This window comes from Prunus avium, chromosome 1 (assembly GCF_965620075.1).
Source record: "Prunus avium chromosome 1, drPruAviu1.hap1.1, whole genome shotgun sequence".
NCBI classification, from domain to species: Eukaryota; Viridiplantae; Streptophyta; class Magnoliopsida; order Rosales; family Rosaceae; genus Prunus; species Prunus avium.
In genome coordinates this window covers 305,286-328,168 of record NC_142284.1, presented here as the reverse complement: position 1 = coordinate 328,168, position 22,883 = coordinate 305,286, and the positions used below count along the sequence as shown (strand labels likewise).

The window sequence follows — 22,883 nt, the reverse complement described above, 5'->3', positions numbered from 1 at the left end:
GCGATTAATTTGATTAAATGCATGTTTAATATTCAAATGAACTTTGGAAAAATGTTTTGAAATTCCTACATATGCATCATTCACCAATTACAAATTACATCCATCATTCCAAGGGCGGAATCATGAATTTTTCAATGGGTGGGCTAGCTAAAGTTATTAGCTTAAAATTTAATGATAATTTTTTTTGGTACTTACAATTTCTATAGTCTTTCTAGAAATAAAAGTAAACATTAAATCATAAAAACCATGCTAGTTCATAGCTCCATAGACTAATTTTCAATAAGTTTTTAACATAAACCAAATAGGGTTTAACACCATAGTGGATTGAACATCTAAGGCTTTTTACCTAAATTGACCTTAGGTTCCTTCATGCATTCATATCATACATGAAAAATTGTTTTATGTAAAAATATTGACTAAGTATGAAAAATGGGTTTACGGAATAATCATTTTCTCAAGATAATTTTTGGCGGCTTTTATTCCTCACACAACAAATAAGAAAACTTGATTTTATGGGATTTAGTATGAAGTATATATTGACTTAATGAGCCATCATTTTTAGCCTAAATCGTATTTTGCACTAAAATCGATTTTTCATAATTTGATTTGGTTGGAATTTGATTTTCTAGTATTTTTATTTGAATCCAAATGGGGGGTACTTCTTTATTTACATTGTAAACTTAAGTAAATGGAGTAATATAAAAATAAATAAAAGTAAAATGACAAAGACATTTACTTAAATGTTGAAAATGGAAATAAGGTTGTATTATAATTATTTAATTACATATAATTTAACATACCCGGTTCAATCCGGTTCATCGACGGTTTTTGAAATTGGAAATCGGGTGCCGAACCGTGAAGGCCGGTTCGGTCCGATTCATGCACCGTTGGCCCAAAAAAGGAGAAAAAAACCACACCAAACCAGACCAACCAATTCGGTTCGGCCGGTTTTCGATCCCATATGCCCAGCTCTAATTTGAACTCTGGCCTTGCCCATTAAAGCATCTCTTCCCTCTAGAATACTCGTCCAGATCCAAGATGGTCTGTGACCCAAAACAGCATCCTTAAACTCACAATCGGGATAGTACCTGGCTTTTAGAATTTGAACCCATAAGGCATTAGGATTAGAGATGATTCTCCAACTCTGTTTGGCAAGTAGAGCCAGATTAAATTCTGCAAGGTCTCTAAAGCCAAGACCCCCATCTCCTTTCGCCAAACACAAAGCCTTCCAAGATTTCCAGTGTATGCCATTGCCGCCTTCTGATTCGCCCCACTAGAATTTCGCAATATCGCTACTGATCTCATTGCACACCACCTTGGGGAATTTAAAACACATCATAGGATAAGCTGGGACAGCAGTGGCAATGGCCTTGATCAAAACTTCCTTTCTTGCCATTGATAATGTGCCTTGTTTTCACCCCATTATCTTCTTCGCCACACGCTCACGAATATAAGCTAAAGCAACTTTCTTGGACCGTCCCCAAGTCATTGGAATGCCCAAATAAGTACCAGAGTTATCAATCCCTTTAATACCCATAATCGAGCTTATATTTTCCTTGACATCCGCAAGAGTGTTAGCACTGAACATAAGACTAGATTTCTCATAATTAATTAACTGGCCAGATGCAAGACAGTAATCATCTAGCAGAGCCTTTAATCTAGAGCAGTTTTCGTTCTCAGCCTAAACAAAAAATAATGAATCATTTGCAAAGAAGAGATGAGACAAAATTGGAGCTCGCCTGGATACTCGAATACCTTGAATGACACCATTTTGCACTAGCTTGGTCAGATTACATGAAAGCGCTTCGCACACCAAAAGGAAGAGGTAGGGCGACAGGGGATGAAATGTTTGGAAATTTTACAGTAGACAGTTTTGCCCTCAATAAGTGGATGAAATGTTTGGAAATTTTACGGTAGAGGAGGGAAATTAGCGAAAAAAATTAGGTCGTATCCTTAATTGATTAACAAAAATTCATGAAAAATTGAAAATTAGGTGATAATTCGGGAGGCAATTCAGCATTTTACTCATTGCTTTAATGCCACAGTGTCCTCTAATTTACAAAGAGGAGATCAAACTCGTATGTAAATAGACAGACGGTTTTAACCCACCTCTGCAAAACTTGTAGCCCTTGTGCGGATGTAATTGTCCACAACGACTTGACTCCATTTTCCTTTTCATAGTGGCTTATCAAATTGGTACTAAATCCTTATGTGTGGCACCTTAAGGCAGAGAAATTAAAGAGCTCATGCAGCAGATGGCCTCCATTATAATTAACGTCAGTATCAGTACTGTATAGTAATAGTACAGATTCTGATAGAAGCTAGAGGATGGAACTCAATGCAGAGAACGAATGCTTGGCATGTGTGTGGAGGCAATTAAGAAGGCCATCTTACTAATGATGTGGCTGATCATGTCTTTGCTTGCATTGCACATGTTATGTTCTGCTGACTAATCAAAACATTGGCTTTTTCTATTTCTTTTACAATGAGTTAGACGACTAAACGATTTTCCTATTTACAGAAATTATCTTAGAAGATAAATAGTTTCAAATTATAACAACATAGATAATTGAGAATGAAATGATTGAAATTCTCATGTCTCACATTGAAAACATATCTACAGTTGTTGAGTTCAGTTTTCCTGTGACCAATCTCCTTGTGCCACCTTGTGACCTTCTTATACTTTTGATATGTGTCCCTTCATTTAACCAAAACTTAACTCTGTTAAGTCTTTAATTTTTATCAAAATAATAATTAAAATAATTATATTAAAGGTTTGTTTTTCAAGAACTGGCTGAGTTTTCATATTAGAGCACATGAAAGATGAAGGGGCAAGGAAAACAGTTTTCCGGTGTAAGGTGGTTAAAAGGTTGACGGGGTTTTGTACGTCGGAGCATGGCGGTTCTGTTGCTGGGCCTCAACAACTCGAGTAGAAGCTCGGCGGGTCGGCAAATTGCAGATTCGACAAAGATTTCTAAGGCGAGTTCGACAACTTTCAGGTGTTGGATGACGGTGTTTCATCTAGGTTCCATAAATCGGAGCCCGTGGGTGTCACCAATTGATGTGCAGTTGTCGAAAATTAACCATGCCAGCGGCCGTCACCTCGGTGGTATCAACAATCTGATTTGATCAATGAAAAAAACACAACAAAGAAAAGCTTGTGAATTTAAGATGGGTTCATTGATGTTGATGACCGGACAAAAATACACATGCAAATCTACCACTTATGGGCTATTGTTGTGGAAATTTTTTGCATGATAATTTGTCGCTGAGAGTGAATATCTGGGCACAGACCAAAGAGAAAGATGATGAAGAATTATTTTTTTGTTTTTAATTTTCAAATGAAGTTAACTGTGTTAATTTTATGTTCATGGTGGCACAGGGAGTTTGGTCACAGGAAAACTGAACTCTTGTTATTCTAGGACAAATCTAGGATAAATAAACATAAGCTTTATGTTTGTCCTCAACTAACGCCGGTCTGCAAGGGAATCCCAAGCTACCACACTTCTTAATCTTTCTTTCATAATTTAATTATTTGGGGTCATGCAATCATCCAACTTTTGTGTCACCCACCTACCTCCCCACCCAAATTATTGCTCACACCCTTTTTCATAAACATATCGTACCCGTCGGATACACAACAAGAATAAATAAAAACAATGGTTGACTTTCAAAACTAACAAAAGTTTATCTCCCTTAATATAAACATGTCATTTTTTAGGTTTATTTACTCTAGTGCTTCCTGAAATTTTGATCAAATCTCATTTTACCTTCCAAAGTTAAAGTGGCCCACTTAACCCCCTTGATCGTGGTTTTGTGTTCTACTTTACCTCTCATCGTTAACGTCATTCAAAAGACCATTAAAAATGCTGACGTGATAGGGTCATTACGTTAAAAGTACACATATTGGTGGCCAATTACTGAGCATAGTCAGTGATAGACTTTTTAGTACCTGTGCAAACAGGGTTAAAACTCCTATTAAAACTTGCAAGAATGACAAGGTTATTGTAGTATAAATAATTCTCGCAAGGTCGTTCTCCGCAGGGATTATTAAATAACTCGTAGCAAACCAAATTCTAATTAATTATTGTAAAAGAGAAAATTGAGATGTTTCATTTTAAGACCTTAACTTAAAACGAATTTAACTAATAAAAAATAAGGCAATATGCAAAATTAAAGCTAAGAGCAAAAGAAACAGTTGTGTTTTTAGAAATCAAATTAAGAAAGCACTAGGGATCCGCCGTCACCTTAACAATTCTATATAGTTCTCCCAATTACTTATGACCTATACATGCATATTTCAAAGGTTAGGTATTCCTAATATATGCCTACTTGGACCCCCAACATAGAGCGTATATCACACATGCAATCCGTCTGTGGTATTCAGATCAAATCTAAACATACATGACTCATTAAGTTATGTGAAACCTTTTGACAAACCATGCAACCCTTAAGACATGGTATTCATCCTAAGTGAACTTGCACATATTAATCACAAGAAGCCTTCGTCAATTTCAGGGACCGACCTCCGACCAAAATTGCATCAAATTACTTTTCTAAACATCCTAATGGTGATCAAGCATCAAGACACTTAGATAGTTTAACCCAGTGATGAATAATTCGAAAACCTGCATGCATATAATCATAAGCAAATTAGACAGAAACTACATATTCTTGCTAAGGCTTGTGGCCTCACCCTAGCAAAAGAAAGTTAGTCACGCATGTTCATAATTAAAACCAAAGAAAATATCATTCGAATGAATAAGAATAAAAACACCTTGAAGTAGAAGTTCTTCAAAAACCCTAGCAAAAGTTGCGTTCAAAAGCCAAAAGAGAGATCCCTCAAATTGTTGTGAAAAATAACTTAAAATACTTCCTAAAACCTAGCTGCCCAATCCCCACAAGGAAACTAGGTTACAATAAAATAATACTAGGATACAAAATCCAAATTGGATTAGAAGAATCTGCCCACAAACTGCCCAGCCACATTTTGGCCTCAAATCTCCTCCAAATCCCGCCCAAGATAGCTTGTTTTAAAGATAAAAACGTTCTGAACACTTCTCCAGAAGGTCACGAACCCATCTGAGTCATCTTGGGCTCCAAAAACGCAATAAAGGCCCAAAACGTCACTATTCCAGCACTGCTCTCTGCTCCTTTGTTTTATTGCCAGAAAATAACCGCTTGGTAGAAACATCTGAAATTTCAATATGATCAAGCTAAGTGACTCACGAACGTCCTCCAACTGGAATTACTCCAAAATTCGTCCATTTGATTATGTTTTGCTCCAGAGGAAGTCGAAATTCCTATATTGAGAATACAATTCAAAGTATCAAAATTCTTCCAAAATATAAACCAAAATGTACCAAGAATGGGGTTAAATATATAATATAAAATATACCCAACAGTCAGCATCCAAAGTGGCAAAGTGGACCCCACACGCTTTTAAAATCGAAATCTAAGCATCTCAAGGGGTCAAGTGGATCCTAATTAACAAACCGTTCTCTTCTTCTTCGATAAAAAGGTTTCTGAACCCAAAAAAAAAAAAAATTTACTTACCACCATTTCAAGGATTGAAGGTTCTATACTGAGAGAAAAATTTATACATTAAAGGGTGTGAAGATGAGCCACGAACCTCCACGAGTAGAAGAGCTGGTCATTGTTGCACCTCATTGCTACTGTGGGAGGCTTGCTCGGATACAAACTTCTTGGACAGGGTCCAACCCACTTTGGACGTTCTTTGTGTGTCCAAAGTCAGAGGTTGGTTTTTGGACTTGCTATTTTATCGAAATTTGGACAATCAATTGTGAGAATGTGATGAAACTTTTGTTTGAATGTAAAGGGGAAAAAATGGTTGTGGGTTTTTTTGCATGGGTTATTGAAATGTCTCCTCGTGAGAGAGCTTTGATGGCTTGGTTGCTGAGGACCAAGGTCTAAAATATCGGTGGTATCGAAAATATCGGAAGTCGAAAAACACAGAAATGTCGATGGAAATATCGGGATATTATCGGTATCGGTAAAAATTGAATAAAAACCACGGAAATTGTAAGAAAAACTTGGAAATTTTTATTGAAACTTTGTAGGATGTTTATTTAGTCAATTATCTATTAGTTTATCACAAAAAATTGGAAGGAAATGCATTGCATGATGGATTTAACTTATTTAAGTTGATTATATAGCGAGCTGGCAAACACTGTAAGTGTAGAAAATATGTAGTAATTAATGAAAGAAAATTAAACACACCATAATCATTTCTATATAATGAATTACTACAATATTTTACACTTTATACATTGCATGGTAAGATACATGAGTGACTTAGTACCACATAGAGTTTCTATGAGGTTCAAAATTTTCACTATCTTCATCATCTCTATGTGTAGAGTAAGTATATTTTGAAGAGTAGTCATCAAATGATAAATCCCCAAAATAGTTTTGCATGTAATTGTTAACATGCCACCCATATGGATCCGAGATTGGTTGACGTTGTCCATAGTCAATCAACCCACTCTGATACCATGAATAAAGTTGAGGTTTCACCCCAAAACCAATTGGCAATCGGGGGAGTAGTCCAACTCCTAATAAACCCAGGCTTGGTCCCTTAACTTTTCAATGTGGGATAAATACTCTCAACACGCCCTTACACGTGTGACAAACTTTCAAGCCTAACACGTGGACAACACATATTGGGTGACGTGGGAGCACGTGTGGTCGTTGGGCCCAACATGTGAAGCCTTACTCTGATACCATTTTAAATTTCAGAGAGAAGGGCCAACGATCCATTATTAGAAACACCGATATTGTCCCAAACTTAACTACCTACAATGCCCAGTAAGTGTGGGGTTTTATGACAAAAGGCCTCGGTGATATTAGTAGTGAAATCATTCATTATATGTGTATTTTATTTATTCAAGTTTCCGATGTCGGACTTTATATTCTTCAACATCACATGTATGTATACAAGTTAACATGTAGTCAGAATTATGAATAACGACAGAAATAGTCACCAACCAATTGATAGTCTACTTTGAAATCGCATGTATGTGAGAAATAAAAACTATATTGGGAACTCGAGTATACATTTCCAAATAGAACACGTTATCTCTCAAGCCTTACATGTTGGTTTTGTGGCCTCTGACGCTCAAATCGTCGATGTCTTTTCTAAAGGGTTGTCCTTTCCTCGTTTTTTTTTTTCTTGATATCCAAACTTCACCTTGTTCCTCTCTCATTTACTTTGCGAGCATAGTTAGGGTGCTGCTCAGAGTTCGATATACCAGCTCTTGTGCTTGAAAATACAGCAAAATGACTTCTCGAGGATGAGAGGGGATAATGAAGATCAATCCTTATCATTACCATGAAAAACTAGACGACAATTACCCTTCATTGCTAGGGCTGGGGAGGGTTACGGTCTTGATTATGTCATTGATTGTAAATTTATATACTTATTAAATGTATCCAGCGACTAGGGTTACTCCACCGTCCTTTGTAATTATATATATGCAATACAATTATGCTCGCTGTGTAAGTTTGAACAACAACTTTTCGACTCTCTGTGTGTATTTGCTAATGTGTGTGAGAAACCCACTTCCCCTTTGTAATTTAGACTATCGCTTGTGTTAAAAAATAGGAAAATGTTAGGTAAACCAACTTTAGAGACCAACTTGTGTACCATCTCTCTAATAGATGTGAGACCCATTGTATTGATGGGCTCTATCTCTATTGGAGAGATGGTACAGAAGTTGGTATATAAAGATGGTCTCCCTAGCATGACCCTAAAAAAAATAGTGACCAACAAAATAGGTAAACATAGTGGTTCAAGAAATCACTAAAATGACAACCATTAATTGAGTGATCAAATTGATAAGTTATATATATGCAATGTCGACCATAGTAAGATTATGATCATAATCCATCTTTGCAAAAAAAATCATTGAATTTAACATAATGTCGAGCTATATATAGCCAATTTATGTCGCCAAACGAATTTTAAAGTAAATTTTAGGAAACATACATCTTTTTCTTTTCTAAATTCGGGTTCATCTCCGACTAAGCACTTATTGCGCGCGTCACCATATGCCTACCACGGTACCACTACAAATTGTTGTTATTATTTTCCATTTTCAAATTTATATTTATCAAAACCAATATTCCAAACCCGTTGGATAAGGAAAAAACAAGAAAATAATAAAATGTTGAACTATATGATTAAATCCTGCATGCATTCACCGACTTATCAGTACCCTCCGATGGAATTGACAATAATTTGAATTAAAGGTGTTGATGATATTTTCTTCCCCTTTGGGTTGTTAGGTAAAACGTGAGAACAAGCACATTCCAAATCATGCAGATGTCTGTAGGCAACACATACCACACAAAAATGCACGTGCCAGCAAGGCCCTTTTGGCCTTAGGTTGTTGAGCATTTACCTTTCTAACAAAGGAATTGGTCAGGCACGTGATACGTAGCTAGCTACCTCTCTTTCACTTATTATATAAAATACAACCGCTTCTCTTAACATTTTCTCAGACTTACCATTGCAACTGTAAACACACAACCACAACCAGCACCTAGCCTCCTTGATCTTTCTTGACGACCGGAGAAAATGGTGACTGTCGAGGAAGTTCGTAAGGCTCAGCGGGCAGAGGGTCCGGCCACAGTCTTGGCCATTGGGACAGCAACTCCTCCCAATTGTGTTGACCAGGCTACTTACCCTGACTACTACTTTCGTATTACCAACAGTGAGCACAAGGCTGAGCTCAAGGAAAAATTCCAGCGCATGTGTAAGTAGCAATATCTTCTCCTTTTTTCTTCTTCTTATCTTTCTTTGAACATGATCCGTAGGCAATTCCTTGTTTAATTCCAGAAAAAAGGATATCATGTATATCAGCAAGGTGTTTGATAATTTGAATACAAACAAAACAAATGTGACAATTATTATTTTCCAGTTAATAGTTGTGATAGTGAGTTGTTTTAATTTCACATCATACTCTGCAGTAGTCATATATACCTTTTTAATGAAATTGAAGTATTTTCTGGCATGATGAACGTATATATATAGTAATTGGAAAAGGACACCACCAATTAAAACTGCCTTTGCAGCAGCACTGGGCCATTTTAAATTAATTATAAATCATAGTCATGCTCAATCCTCAAACACAAGCGTAACTTTTCTGTTTATGCTTTTTTCAGGTGACAAATCTATGATTAAGAAGCGTTACATGTATTTGACCGAAGAAATTCTAAAAGAGAACCCAAGTATGTGTGAGTACATGGCACCTTCCCTTGATGCCAGGCAGGACATGGTGGTCGTTGAAATTCCAAAACTCGGCAAAGAAGCTGCCACCAAGGCCATTAAGGAATGGGGCCAGCCCAAGTCCAAAATTACCCATTTGGTCTTTTGCACCACCAGTGGTGTGGACATGCCTGGAGCCGACTATCAGCTCACTAAGCTCTTGGGCCTCCGCCCCTCCGTCAAGCGCCTCATGATGTACCAGCAAGGGTGTTTCGCCGGCGGCACAGTGCTCCGGTTGGCCAAGGATTTGGCTGAGAACAACAGAGGTGCTCGTGTTCTCGTTGTGTGCTCGGAGATCACCGCCGTCACCTTCCGTGGGCCCAGTGACACTCACCTTGACAGTCTAGTGGGCCAGGCTTTATTTGGTGACGGTGCAGCAGCTATTATTGTGGGTGCAGACCCAATTCCCGAGATCGAGAAGCCCCTATTTGAAGTGGTGTCAGCATCCCAAACCATCCTTCCCGACAGCGATGGAGCCATCGACGGTCATCTCCGTGAAGTTGGGCTTACATTTCATCTGCTCAAGGATGTTCCCGGGCTTATTTCGAAGAACATTGAGAAGAGTCTGAACGAGGCCTTCCAACCTTTGGGCATCTCGGATTGGAACTCCCTATTCTGGATTGCACACCCAGGTGGCCCAGCAATTCTAGACCAAGTGGAGTCCAAATTGGCCCTGAAGCCTGAGAAATTAGAGGCTACAAGACACATACTATCAGAGTACGGAAACATGTCGAGTGCTTGTGTGCTGTTTATTTTGGATGAGGTTAGGAAGAGGGCCGCCGAGAAAGGACTAAAAACCACTGGAGATGGTCTGGATTGGGGTGTGCTATTCGGCTTTGGCCCTGGGCTCACTGTGGAAACCGTCGTGCTTCACAGTGTGGGTTTGAATGCTTGAAGCCTTGAACATCATCACTGTTGATTCATTTCAGATGCTTTCTTTCTTCTAGATGTATTGGTTCTACTTTTTCTTCGGTTTTTTGGACTTATTTTCTTCCAGATGCATCATGGGTAAACTTTGGTGCAATGGCTTTGTTTACTACGTTCATGAATAATTGATATTCCATGATTTTCCCTCGATATATTTTTATAATCTTCGAATGGCTTGCTACTCTTCAATGCTTGAGATCACAGTTTATGTTATTAAAAAACGAGCAGACAAACAAATACTATTTATTAATGTTCGAATCTGTTTTTTTTTTTTTGTTGTCTAAATCTTCCAGTCTGACGTTCTTTTTAGTTAGGCTGAACTCTCACCTAATTGTAGACAGTTTTGCCCTCAATAAGTGGTTGAAATATTTGGAAATTTTACCGGTAGAGGAGGGAAATTAGCGAAAAAAAATTAGATCGTATCCTTCATTGATTAAAAAAAATTCATGGAAAATTGAAAATTAGGTGATAATTCGGGAGGTAATTCGGCATTTTACTCATTGCTTTAATGCCATAGTGTCCTCTAATTTACAAAGAGGAGATCAAACTCGGATGACGGTTTTAACCCACCTCTGCAAAACTTGTAGCCTTTGTGCGGATGTAATTGTCCACAATGACTTGACTCCATTTTCTTTTTCATAGTGGCTTATCAAAATTATATATATACTAAACGGCAATCCAACTAAACACTGTTCTTAAGCACAGTGTAATTACTAGAATGCCCCTCATTTTACTGTTGTTACATGTTTTGTTTTCTCTTCAGCACAGTGAATTTCCGAAAATGCCCTCAACTAAACCTTTTCTCCTCTTCCCTTTTTGCCCCTTCCCATTCGCATCTCTTCCCTTGCGAATGTTTCGTTCGCTCAGAGATTTCCAGTCCATTTCGAACCAGCTGGTTGGGCTGGTTGAGGGCAGCCATGGAAGATCAGAGTTCACTGTTCTGCATGCGTGGGGGGCCGTCGATTTTCGTTTGGGGAGGCGCGCTGCGAATCCAGCCGCCCTTTTGGTCTTTATCTCATCGGTTTTCCTCTCAGATGTTGCGTTCGAGTGTGGCCGTTCCAGCTACGCTTCATCCTTTTTCTCATCGCACGGGTTTAGCTCAAAGGGATTTCTAGGTTTCGTAAAAAAAGGTTGGTTTTAACGTTCTTTTGGTTTTCTAGGTTGGTTTATTCATTTGTCATGTCGAAAATTGAGAAGTAAATCAGAAATTGAGTTTGGTTTGTTGTTACAGGGAGGAAGATCTAAGGAAAAAGAACTGGAGTAATCAATATGAGAACCCCCAGTCTGCTCACCAATCTGGTAATTGATGTCTGTGTGGCTGATTTCCTTTTTGCGTGTGTTTATAGACTCCTCCTTTTTTTTTTTTTTTTTTTTCTTTTTGCGTGTGGTTGTAGATTTTCTGTGTGGCTGATTTTTTTTTTCTGTTTGTACTTATCAGGTTTCAACTTTGATCTATTCATAGTTAAACATTTCTATATTTTTACTGTCACTTTTGATAAATACCTGCATACCTTTTTATACTAACAAAAAATATATTTTATTTTCAGCTTTATAATACAATGAGTTTCGTTCACATTCGTGGTTTGGAACCATTCCAATTTAACAAGAAGATCAAAGTTCGAGTCTGTAGAATATGGCGACCAAAACTTATCGGATCGGATGATCAATACAGTGGTTTACAGTGTGTACTGGTTGACCAAATGGTGAGCAAATCTCTTTATTGTATTATTTCAATTTAATTATGATAACTTCACTTACAAAGAATTAAATCCAACTAGATTCAATTTTACTAATGCATCTTTTGCTCTCATTTTGAAGTCAACTAATATATTTGAGAAATTAGTTCTTCTTTTGCCATGAATATGTGTGTTTCTTTTAGAGTTGTGCAGGAAAGCTACTGGTTGCTAATTTTGTTTAGTCTCTTTTCTCAAGTTATAATAAATATCTTAACCAGTTTTTGGGTGTTAACTGAAGTTCAAGATTGGTAATTGATATTAACTTCTCTTCATATCAGTTTGTGCTCTTTTTTTTTTTGTGTTGGGGAAAAGTTGGAAGCATGAAAGCTACATACAACATGTGATTTGCAAATTATACTTCTTCATTTTCTCAATTAGTCTCATGCAATAAAGGGTAAAGTCAAATTGTTGTTGAATCATTGTTTTGATTGATCATTGCAGAATTCAGTTTGTGGGTATGGAAGTACTCTCATACAGTTCTGCACCATGCTGTAATGCTGTTAATTAAAGGTGGAAATTGATTGTGAAAAGCTCAAGTTCACATCAATTCAGTCTCCCAGGTTTTAGAAAGAAAAAAAAACGGAATTTTTGGTGCTAAATTTGATGGGAGAAGGAAGTTTTGGAGCTGTTACAATTTAGATCAGCCTTTCTTGAAGCAACTAAATCACCAAGGAGGTTTTAGGTCATTAAACACCAGTGAAAACTTCAAACATGTTGATCCAATTTTATCAAGTGGAAGCTCTGATGGCTACATAATTGGAGAGGAAGAGGATGAAAGTATTTCAGAAACAGGGGAACAAGTAACTAAAGTTTTGATTCCTGGTCTACCAGATGAATCCAAAGGCTAATTGGGTGCGCCAGTAAGTAGTAGCTTTTGGGAATGGAAGCCCAAATTCAATGTGCATTATGAGAAAGCTGGATGTGAAACCTTAGCAGCTGAATGGATGGTATGTACTTGGATTCATTGAAACGATTAAGATTGACTGCCTATATCTTAGCAGCTGACTTTGAGCCTTAAAAGTTTTCAGATATTTATGATGACCCATGCTTGGGTCCGTTGCAGTAATTGAGATTTGAGTGCCTAGGTCTAAGCAGCTGAATTTGAGTCATTAATTTTTCAGATGCATATGATTTTGATTGTTCCTTCAGGTTTCTTTATTAGTTATTTTCCCCTAATGACAATTCTTTCACTTCCAGAAACTAATGGCATCATTCGTTCATTTTGCAAGATTGGTGTATACTATGGTACTCCACAAGTGACATCTGGAGGAATTGCATTAAAATTCTTTGCCACATTTCGGCTTGAAATACGTTCTACAGGGAAGATAAAGTCTCTAAGAACAATAGCCATTGTTTCTTATTGCATGACAGCTATTTGATGGATGAGTATATTTATCTCTGTACGTCATCTAATAGAGTTTGATCTATATTGTTTGCTCATAGAATGTACTCCCTTTTGTTGCACTGTTTCTTTTCTTATTCTTATATGCAGGGATGATTTGTTTTCTTTTCTTTTCATTTTCAAACAGATTTACAGTTCTTTTCTCTTACTTAAATTTGTGAAATATATGTAAATGGAGAGCCCAGATTAAGAAATAGCGGTTACGCATTATGTAGCCTTTTTATTGGGTTTAACGATGGAGTACAATGTGTTCATTTGATGTTTTTAGCTGAGATTGTGATGATTTTCATTTTGTGGATTTTCAGTTTTTGCAAGATGGTAGTAGTGTATGAGAGCGTCAAGAGGAGGCTGTGAGTAGAAGGTGGTTCTTTGCAGGCTAGACAAGGTTGAAAATGGTTTTTATTTTTTTTATTTTTCCTGTTTCTGTTAGACCCTTTTTGTTCACTCATTCTCCCTGAATATTATGCCCAAAGTAGTTAAATAAATTATCGCAGCTATTCAAAAGTATATATATGTTTGGTATCATCTCATGTTGTGTACGAATTGAGCAATGAAAATGTGAAAGATCAATTACAGAGAAACAGGTGGTGCAAATGTTACATTTGTATTTTTTTGGTTTCATTCTTTTGTTGTACTAATGCCTCATTGCCTTTTTTTTTTCCTTCTCTGATGTGTCTCTGGAACCAGCAAAAGTTCACTCTCTGGACTTGCTCCACTTGAAGCAGTGCTATTTGATATTGATAGAACTCTGTGTGATTTAGATCCCATTCATTTCAATGCCTTCCACAAAATGCTTCCATAGGTAAAGTGATTGTTTTATTTCCTACTATTCTGTCATAAGGAAAATATGCAGGATTTATCTGGTCATAATTTGACATTTTTCTTGGGTTTTATGCACTACAATGTGTTCAATTAGAAAGCATTAGTTCATTTGGTGTTTTTAGTTGAGGTTGTGGTGATTTTCATTTATTTTCTTTTTGTGCCTTTTCAGTTTTTGCAAGATGTTAACAGTGTACAAGAGAGTCAAGAAGAGGCTGTGAGTAGAAGGAGGTTCTTTGCAGGCTAGACAAGGTTGAAAAAGTTTTTTTTTAATTTTTCCTGTTTTCGTTCGAAACTTTTTGTTTACTTATTGTCCTTGAATATTATGCTCAAAGTAGTTAAATTTTTGTCCAAAATGTTTTATTTGTGTTTCTTGATTTGAATGAAAGTTTGGTATTTCATCCGTTTTTTTGGAATTTTCTTTTAAATTTGTTCATAGCCAACTGCTATTATACCATTTTTAATAATTTGTTACAAACTTGATTTTAACCTATGTATTTGCTTGAACATTAATTTCTCACTGTTAACACAAGTCTTATTGATCAGCTCTTATAGTTAATTCTGCAATCTACCATATAGGCTAATTACGTCATTTTATATTTCTTGAGTTGTAGCTATTGTGCCACAAATTTCAAGTGGAACCAAGTGTTATTCTACTAAGATTTGTAGGTGTTGGGACATAAATGGCAATACAGTTTATTTTCGTACTACATCAGCTTACTTCTTCATTAGATTAACTTAACCTATAAATGGCAATACATGTATTAGTTTTGACCATAGGTGTCTATAGATTATCTCTGCTTATGTACAACAAACTCGCGAAGGGTTTGATTCTGTTATGGGTATTTGATTTGATTCTATTAAAGTTTGGATCTTTTGGTTTCATTCTGTTATAGGTATTTAATAATTTGTGCAATGACTGAAATTATACTTTTGTCCACTAGATTCGTACAATGCTTGGCGTATTTAAATTGTGGTTTATGCAATTGATTTTTTTGCCTTCATTCTATAATAATAGTCAATTGTCTTAGCTAAAATGTTCCCATTTGTCCACACTAACACCTACCATTTTCCAAATTTGTAGCAACAGAATCAACACCCCTTGATTTGATTCTATCAGAGCTTGGGTGTTTTGTCTTAATTCCCTTATACCTATTTAATAAATTGTCACAGTTCTAAATTTGTTATCAATTGATTAAATAAACTGAGCTTATACCTTTGTCCATCAGATTAATAGAATGCTTGATGTATCTAAACTGTTGTTTGTCCTATTGATTTTTTAACTTAATTCTGTGATAATAGTTATTGCATTCACTCAAAATTTTCCATTTATCTACACTAACACCTGCCATTTACCGGATTTGTACCAACAGAGTTAAAACCCTTGCAAAAGATAAGAAAGAAAGAACATAAACCACTTCTGCAGTAGAGCCAACAAGAGATAGATCCCATTTCAACAGACATCAAGGCAGAAAAATCCCCTTCACCCACCAGTAGCATATATGTAAAGACATGTCCAAACTCTTTTGAACAAGGAGCAGTTCAACTGTTGATATTTTGATTGCTGCTTGGTTTAATAAAATATGATCAATATTTTAAGATGACAAGCAACATATAAAACATGTTATTAGTCTTTATTTTGTAATTTAAACTTGCTACATATTTTCAAAACTTTGTACACATTTCAAACGGTTTTAAAACCCGCAGTATCGCGCGGGCACCTTTGCTAGTTGGTACTAAATCCATATGTGTGGCCTCCATTATAATTAACGTCAGTTTCAGTACTGTATAGTAATAGTACATATTCTGATAGAAGCTAGAGGATGGAACTCAATGCAGAGAACGAATGCTTGGCTGATCGTGTCTTTGCTTGCATTGCACATGTTATGTTCTGCTGACTAATCAAAACATTGGCTTTGTCTATTTCTTTTTAGGGTAATGATTTCCCCACTCCCTTTTTATCCACTTACACTCCTTTTTTAGTTATAAAATTGAGTATAGGTGGATAAAATTGGAGTGGGGAAATCACCATTTTATCCACTTACACTCCCTTTTTAGTTATAAAATGGAGTGTAAGTGGATAAAATTAAAGTGGAGAAATCGTCACTCTTTTTTTATAATGAGTTAGACGACTAAACGATTTTCCTATTTACAGAAATTTTCTTAGAAGATATATAAACAGTTTCAAATTATAACAACATAGATAAATGAGAATGAAACTATTGAAATTCTCATGTCTCAAATTGAAAACATATCTACGGTTGTTGTTCTAGAACAAATCTAGGATAAATAAACATAAGCTTTATGTTTGTCCTCAACTAACGCCAGTATGCGAGGGAATCCCAAGCTATCACACTTCTTACTCTTTCTTTCATAATTTAATTATTTGGGGTCATGCAATCATCCAACTTTTGTGTCACCCACCTACCTCCCCACCCAAATTATTGCTCACACCCTTTTTCAAAAACATATCGCACCCGTTCGGATACACAACAAGAATAAATAAAATGGTTGTGGGTTTTTTTTATGGGTGCCCTCAATAAGTGGATGAAATGTTTGGAAATTTTACCGGTAGAGGAGGGAAATTAGCGGAAAAAAAAAAATCATTGAATTTAACATCATGTCGAGCTTTATATAGCTAATTTATAGATGTATTGGTTTTACTTTTTCTTTGGTTTTTTGGACTTATTTTCTTCCAGATGCATCATGGGGTAAACTTTGGTGCAATGGCTTTGTTTACTACGTTCACGAAGGCAAAGGGAATCATGTATTGATCAATAATTAATATATATATATTCCATGATTTTCCCTCGATATATTTTTATAATCTTCGAATGGCTTGCTACTTTTCAATGCTTTTTTTTTTTGTTCAACCATGAATTAGATTCCAAGCCAAAAGGCAACCGCAAGGAAATACATAGAAAGCAGTAATTGAGACAAACTACAGAAGCACCTTCATCTGAATCGCTACAATCCAGCAAAATAAGGAAAACTCCTACTCTAAAAACAAAAATTAAGGAGGACCAGGAAGTCCATCAGACACCAAAACATGTATGGGAGGCAGCGGTGGTTGAGTAACCCAGCTTTCCATCTCCACTACTCGGCAACCAATCGTTGCAGCCTCGTGAGCTGCTCGATTTGAACTCCTCTGAACCCAACGCCAAAAAACTCTTCTGAATTGATCAGCTCTGCGCCAGATAACCTCAATAGAAGGCCTGATAGTCCAGGCACAGTTCCTTATATCCCCTTGATCCCGTCCACAAGGGTCTTTGAGTCAGTTTCCATGTAGACATCACTATAGCCAAGATTGGCCGCAAACTCCAGCCCCATGACTGCTGCTTCAGCCTCCACCTCAAGAGCAGAGTGACCCACCCGTGATGCAGCCAAGCCGCCAAGAAACTCCCCAGCTGAATTTCGAACTACCACTCCAACACTAGCTTTTCTACCATTGCTTTGCCAACTCCCATCGATATTTACTTTAACAAAACCCATTGGCGGCGGCACCCATGAGCAGACCGCGCCATTTAATGGGGAATGGCTTGTCACACTATTTGCATTAACATCATCACTGTTGATTCATTTCATATGCTTTCTTTCTGCTAGATGTATTGGTTCTACTTTTTCTTTGGTTTTTGGATTTATTTTCTTCCAGATGCATCATGGGGTAAACTTTGGTGCAATGGCTTTGTTTACTACGTTCATGAATAATTAATATATATATTCCATGATTTTCCCTCGATATATTTTTATAATCTTCGAATGGCTTGCTACTCTTCAATGATAACAAAAGTGAGATTTGCAGAAAGAGATAAGAAGGAAGAAAGCTAGAGAGAGAACACAGAGATTTCTAAGAGATCTTTACTGTTTGTATTTTCTTAATGAACAATTACCGTACACACAAGAGCTTTATACAATTGTTTAACAACTCCTAACTGACCACGAGATATACATGTGATCTACAGCTAATATGCTGACTAGACATGTACAGTCATCATTCCCCCTCAAACCCAGCTGGGTTCCCCAATCTAAGATTAATACAGTGTTTGAGGAAAATAGGACTATGAAGACCTTTGGTAAATACATCAGCCACTTGTTCTTCAGTTGGTATGTATTGAACAATCAGGTCTCCTCTTTGAACTCTCTCTTTGACAAAATGAAAATCAGTATCTAAATGCTTGATACGTGAATGAAAAACAGGGTTAGAACTGGGTGCAATAGCTGACAAGTTGTCACAATGCAAAACAGGTTGATGAGGCAGACGAACTTTTAAATCTTGCAACACTTGCCTTATCCAAGCTATATTAGCTGAGGTATGTGCCAAGGATCGATACTCAGCTTCTGTTGAACTCTTAGCCACAGAGGTTTGTTTCTTGGATTGCCATGAAATAGGATTAGGACCTAAGAAAACCACAAATCCCATAGTAGATTGTTTGGTATTCACATCTCCTGCCCAATCTGCATCACTAAAAGCATGTAATTGCCAAGGACCACTAGAGAACTTCAATCCATGATCTAGAGTGCCCTGAATGTATCTGAGTATCCTTTTAACAAGTAACCAATGAAGTTCTGTAGGAGCAGTCATGTATTGACAAACAGAATTGACAGCATAGGATAAATCTGGTCTGGTAAATGTTAAATATTGTAAAGCTCCAACAACACTTCGATATAATGAGGGATCAGATAGAAGTGTACCCTCAGACTGCAATACTTGAGTATGTGGCTTACTAGGAGTTGAACATGGTTTGCAGGAACTCATGCCTGCTTTATGTAGAAGTTCTTTAGCATATTTCTTCTGACTTACAAATATATCACTCTCTGCATTATAATCAATCTGTAAACCCAAGAAATAGGTTAGCATTCCCATGTCTTTCATTTCAAAAACTGCACTGAGTTCATCAACCACTTCTTGAATACAAGATGCCTTGGAACCTGTAAGAATTATATCATCCACATATAAAAGAAGAATGACAATATCAGATCCAGTATGTTTGACAAACAGACTTGGGTCAGAATGAGAGGATTTGAAACCAATAGCTGGTAAATAACCAGTGAATTTAGCATTCCAAGCCCTTGGAGCTTGCTTAAGACCATAAAGAGATTTCTTTAATTGACACACAAACTCTGGATGTGCAGAATCTTCAAAACCAGGGGGTTGCCTCATGAAAACTTCTTCTTCAAGATCGCTGTGTAAAAAAGCATTTTTAACATCTAATTGTCTTAAAGACCATTTGTTCATAGCAGCAATACTCAGAATTAATCGAACTGTAGTATGCCTGATGTTCTTTTTAGTTGTGCTGAACTCTCACCTAATTGTAGATAATTTTGCCCTCAATAAGTGGATGAAATGTTTGGAAATTTTACCGGTAAAGGAGGGAAATTAGCAAAAAAAATTTAGGTCGCATCCTTCATTGATTAACAAAAATTCATGGAAAATCAAAAATTAGGTGATAATTCCGGAGGTAATTCGGCATTTTACTCATTGCTTTAATGCTGTAGTGTCCTCTAATTTACAAAGAGTATATCAAACTCGGATGTAAGTAGACGGACGGTTTTAACCCACCTCTGCAAAACTTGTAGCCTTTGTGCGGATGTAATTGTCCACAACGACTTGACTCCATTTTCCTTTTCATAGTGGCTTATCAAATTGGTACTAAATCCTTTTCATAGTGGCTTATCAAATTGGCACCTTAAGGCAGAGAAATTAAAGAGCTCATGCAACAGATGGCCTCCATTATAATTAACGTCAGTTTCAGTACTGTATAGTAATAGTACATATTCTGATAGAAGCTAGAGGATGGAACTCGATGCAGAGAACGAATGCTTGGCTGATCGTGTCTTTGCTTGCATTGCACATGTTATGTTCTGCTGACTAATCAAAACATTGGCTTTGTCTATTTCTTTTTAGGGTAATAATTTCCCCACTCCCTTTTTATCCACTTACACTCCTTTTTTAGTTATAAAATAGTGTAGGTGGATAAAATTGGAGTGGGGAAATCACTATTTTATCCACTTACACTCCCTTTTTAGTTATAAAATGGAGTGTAAGTGGATAAAATTAATAGATATTTATAAAAATACCCAATCCTAGACATGTATTTATAAAAATACCCAAGCACTATTTAAACATAGAAACATACCCAAAATGGGTTTTGGGTATGTGTGTAATGATGGGTTTTGGGTATGTTTATAAATGGGTTTTGAGTGTGTGTAATGATGAGTTTTGGGTATGTTTATAAAGTGTTTTGGGTGTTGGGTATTTTTATAATTTCAGCCCCCATTTTGGGTATTTTAGTGAAACTCCCTAAAATTAAAGTGGAGAAATCATCACTCTTCTTTTATAATGAGTTAGACGACTAAACGATTTTCCTATTTACAGAAATTTTCTTAGAAGATATATAAACAGTTTCAAATTATAACAACATAGATAAATGAGAATGAAACTATTGAAATTCTCATGTCTCAAATTGAAAACATATCTACGGTTGTTGTTCTAGAACAAATCTAGGATAAATAAACATAAGCTTTATGTTTGTCCTCAACTAACGCCAGTATGCGAGGGAATCCCAAGCTATCACACTTCTTACTCTTTCTTTCATAATTTAATTATTTGGGGTCATGCAATCATCCAACTTTTGTGTCACCCACCTACCTCCCCACCCAAATTATTGCTCACACACTTTTTCAAAAACATATCGCACCCGTCGGATACACAACAAGAATAAAAAAAATGGTTGTGATGTAGATACTTATAACCTAACATCCATTCATACAACACAGAGCCTCCATGAGACGACAAAGCAAAGTGAGCAAATTTGTCAGCCACTCCATTCGCTTCCCGATAATGGAAGGAAGAACTGTTGTGCACATGGTTTGCATTTTGAGTTACAAATATTAGTAGTGGATCCAAGATTCTAAACTTGGCTGGGCAAAACTCACAGTAAAAATGCGACAGTACGAGTGAATTTCATTAACAAACATAAAAAGATATACGTAGTCATGGAGGATGTAATGAGCCTTACCCTAAAATGCATCTCTGTAGGTAAATTAATGCTTAGCAAAAAAAAAAAAAAAACACCTTTTTTTTCTTAAAGAAAAAAAGACAACAACTTCTTTATTTTCTTGGGATTCGGATTGTGATCCGACATAAAAAAGGATAACATGTTCCAACAAAAAGTCAAATAAATTCTCATAATAGCATCAATGTCTTTAATCAAACATTTACATACCAACAACATATTAGATTATGGTTCTAAAATACATATATTGTTATATAACTAAGGCAATTTGTAGAGAGAAATGAAGAGTAGAAAAAGACAAAAGAAATTATTCAATCAACTTGTATATCTCATCTTGGTAAGACCTCTTATTTATAGGCTTACAATGATAAGAAGACATTAACAACTCATAAATTGCAAGCCTATAACTCTGGTATTTAGTGTATACGTTACATAGAATTAGAAAAGGTGAATGCTAAGAGGTATAGTGGTCATCCACCAATTCATGCATTTACAACATATATACATATATGGGTCGTTTTAAGAGAAACCCAATAGGAGAAGATAATAAAAGAGGAGAGAAAATTTGAGTTATGCATACATGTAGGTTGTTTTTTGAGCGGGCATAGGTTTGTATGTTTCACATGGACTTGGCTATTACATATGGATATTTTTATCTTTTTGAAAAATTTGGGGTAGGCAGCAGTCTACCTTGCCCTAGGCGTAGGACCGCCCCTAACAAATATCACACTTGTGGCATATTGATATCCCATTAAATAACAAATTCGTTCGAACTTCTTTAAAAGTGATGCATTTAGCCAAAATTTTGTTGGAAGTTTGAATAGAAAAACTAGAGTCACACAAATAGGTGTGTAATTTTTCTTAAAATAAAAAATTAAAAGACAAGGATGTCTATTTATAGAACATCCAAAATCTGCAATAGGGATGGAATTTTGATCACTCAGAATCACTCAACACATTGAGTGAGAAAGCATATATAGTTCGCCAGAATTCGATGGTTGTATCTTGGAGATAGATGCCTAAAGAACTACAAGGCACGTATGTAGGGAGTGAATTTCTGTGTGTGAACATTGGACATTGCATATGCAAACCTTTGTCATACTTGAAGTGAGTTATTTAAACTCATTCATTTACTTTGATTTTGTGAATTGAATGGTTAATTACTTTTGTTATTATAAAGTTCTGTATATGATTTATAATTTCTGTTATCATATATTCACATACTGATTGTTTCCAACAAATATGAGAAAGTTGTTCATTATTTTCCTATATCCTTTTATCAGCGTGACTTTATTACTGATTTTGAATCAGTTATTATCCTCAACGTAACTATTAAAAACGCCAAAATTTGAAACCCCTACTTCAGTCATCATGGGTTACGTTTTGTCTCAAAAAGTTTCAATGCTGTTACATGTTATAGATATAATGTATTTTTCATGTAATGTGGGCGAAGACCAATTCAATATCCTCACTTATGTTTTTGATGGCTTCCATGGTCCATGTAGTCGCATAACCTCAACCAGACATCTTTCATGCCTAGCCGGGTCCCTAAACTCTTAAAACTAAAAAGCTTAAGGTTGGTTGAGGAGGGTGCTTCCATTGAAGCATTGGTAAAGCACATGATCCTTAGCTACCCTATTCTCTCTTTAGGCCTCTTTTCCTACATCAGCCACTTGTTCTTCAGTTGGTATGTA

The 22,883-nt window shown here is 36.3% G+C and overlaps 1 protein-coding gene and 1 long non-coding RNA gene across 3 annotated transcripts; both read left to right on the top strand.

Annotated features, from left to right (window-relative positions):
• Positions 1-8,512: 8,512 nt before the first annotated feature.
• LOC110747066 (polyketide synthase 5) lies at positions 8,513-10,368 on the top strand. The gene is made up of 2 exons (XM_088247180.1): positions 8,513-8,777; positions 9,187-10,368. The coding sequence occupies exons 1-2, from the start codon at positions 8,600-8,602 to the stop codon at positions 10,182-10,184; spliced, it is 1,176 nt and encodes a 391-aa protein (XP_088103306.1). The 5' UTR covers positions 8,513-8,599; the 3' UTR covers positions 10,185-10,368.
• Positions 10,369-11,060: 692 nt separating this feature from the next.
• LOC110769056 (uncharacterized) lies at positions 11,061-15,914 on the top strand. Of its 2 annotated transcripts, XR_015832967.1 has the most exons (9): positions 11,061-11,346; positions 11,448-11,515; positions 11,764-11,919; positions 12,394-12,899; positions 13,182-13,352; positions 13,660-13,739; positions 14,042-14,156; positions 14,346-14,425; positions 15,547-15,914. It is a non-coding gene; the product is annotated as an uncharacterized LOC110769056 (long non-coding RNA). The 2 variants fall into 2 exon arrangements; XR_015832966.1 differs by having other exon boundaries at positions 13,182-13,739.
• Positions 15,915-22,883: the final 6,969 nt, after the last annotated feature.

What these genes read in the sequence shown, in the direction of transcription:
- LOC110747066 (XM_088247180.1), top strand. Translation starts at nt 8,600, where the DNA reads ATGGTGACTGTCGAGGAAGTTCGTAAGGCTCAGCGGGCAGAGGGTCCG. An exon ending in GGAAAAATTCCAGCGCATGT is followed by an intron (nt 8,778 to 9,186) that starts GTAAGTAGCAAT and finishes TGCTTTTTTCAG; the next exon opens with GTGACAAATCTATGATTAAG.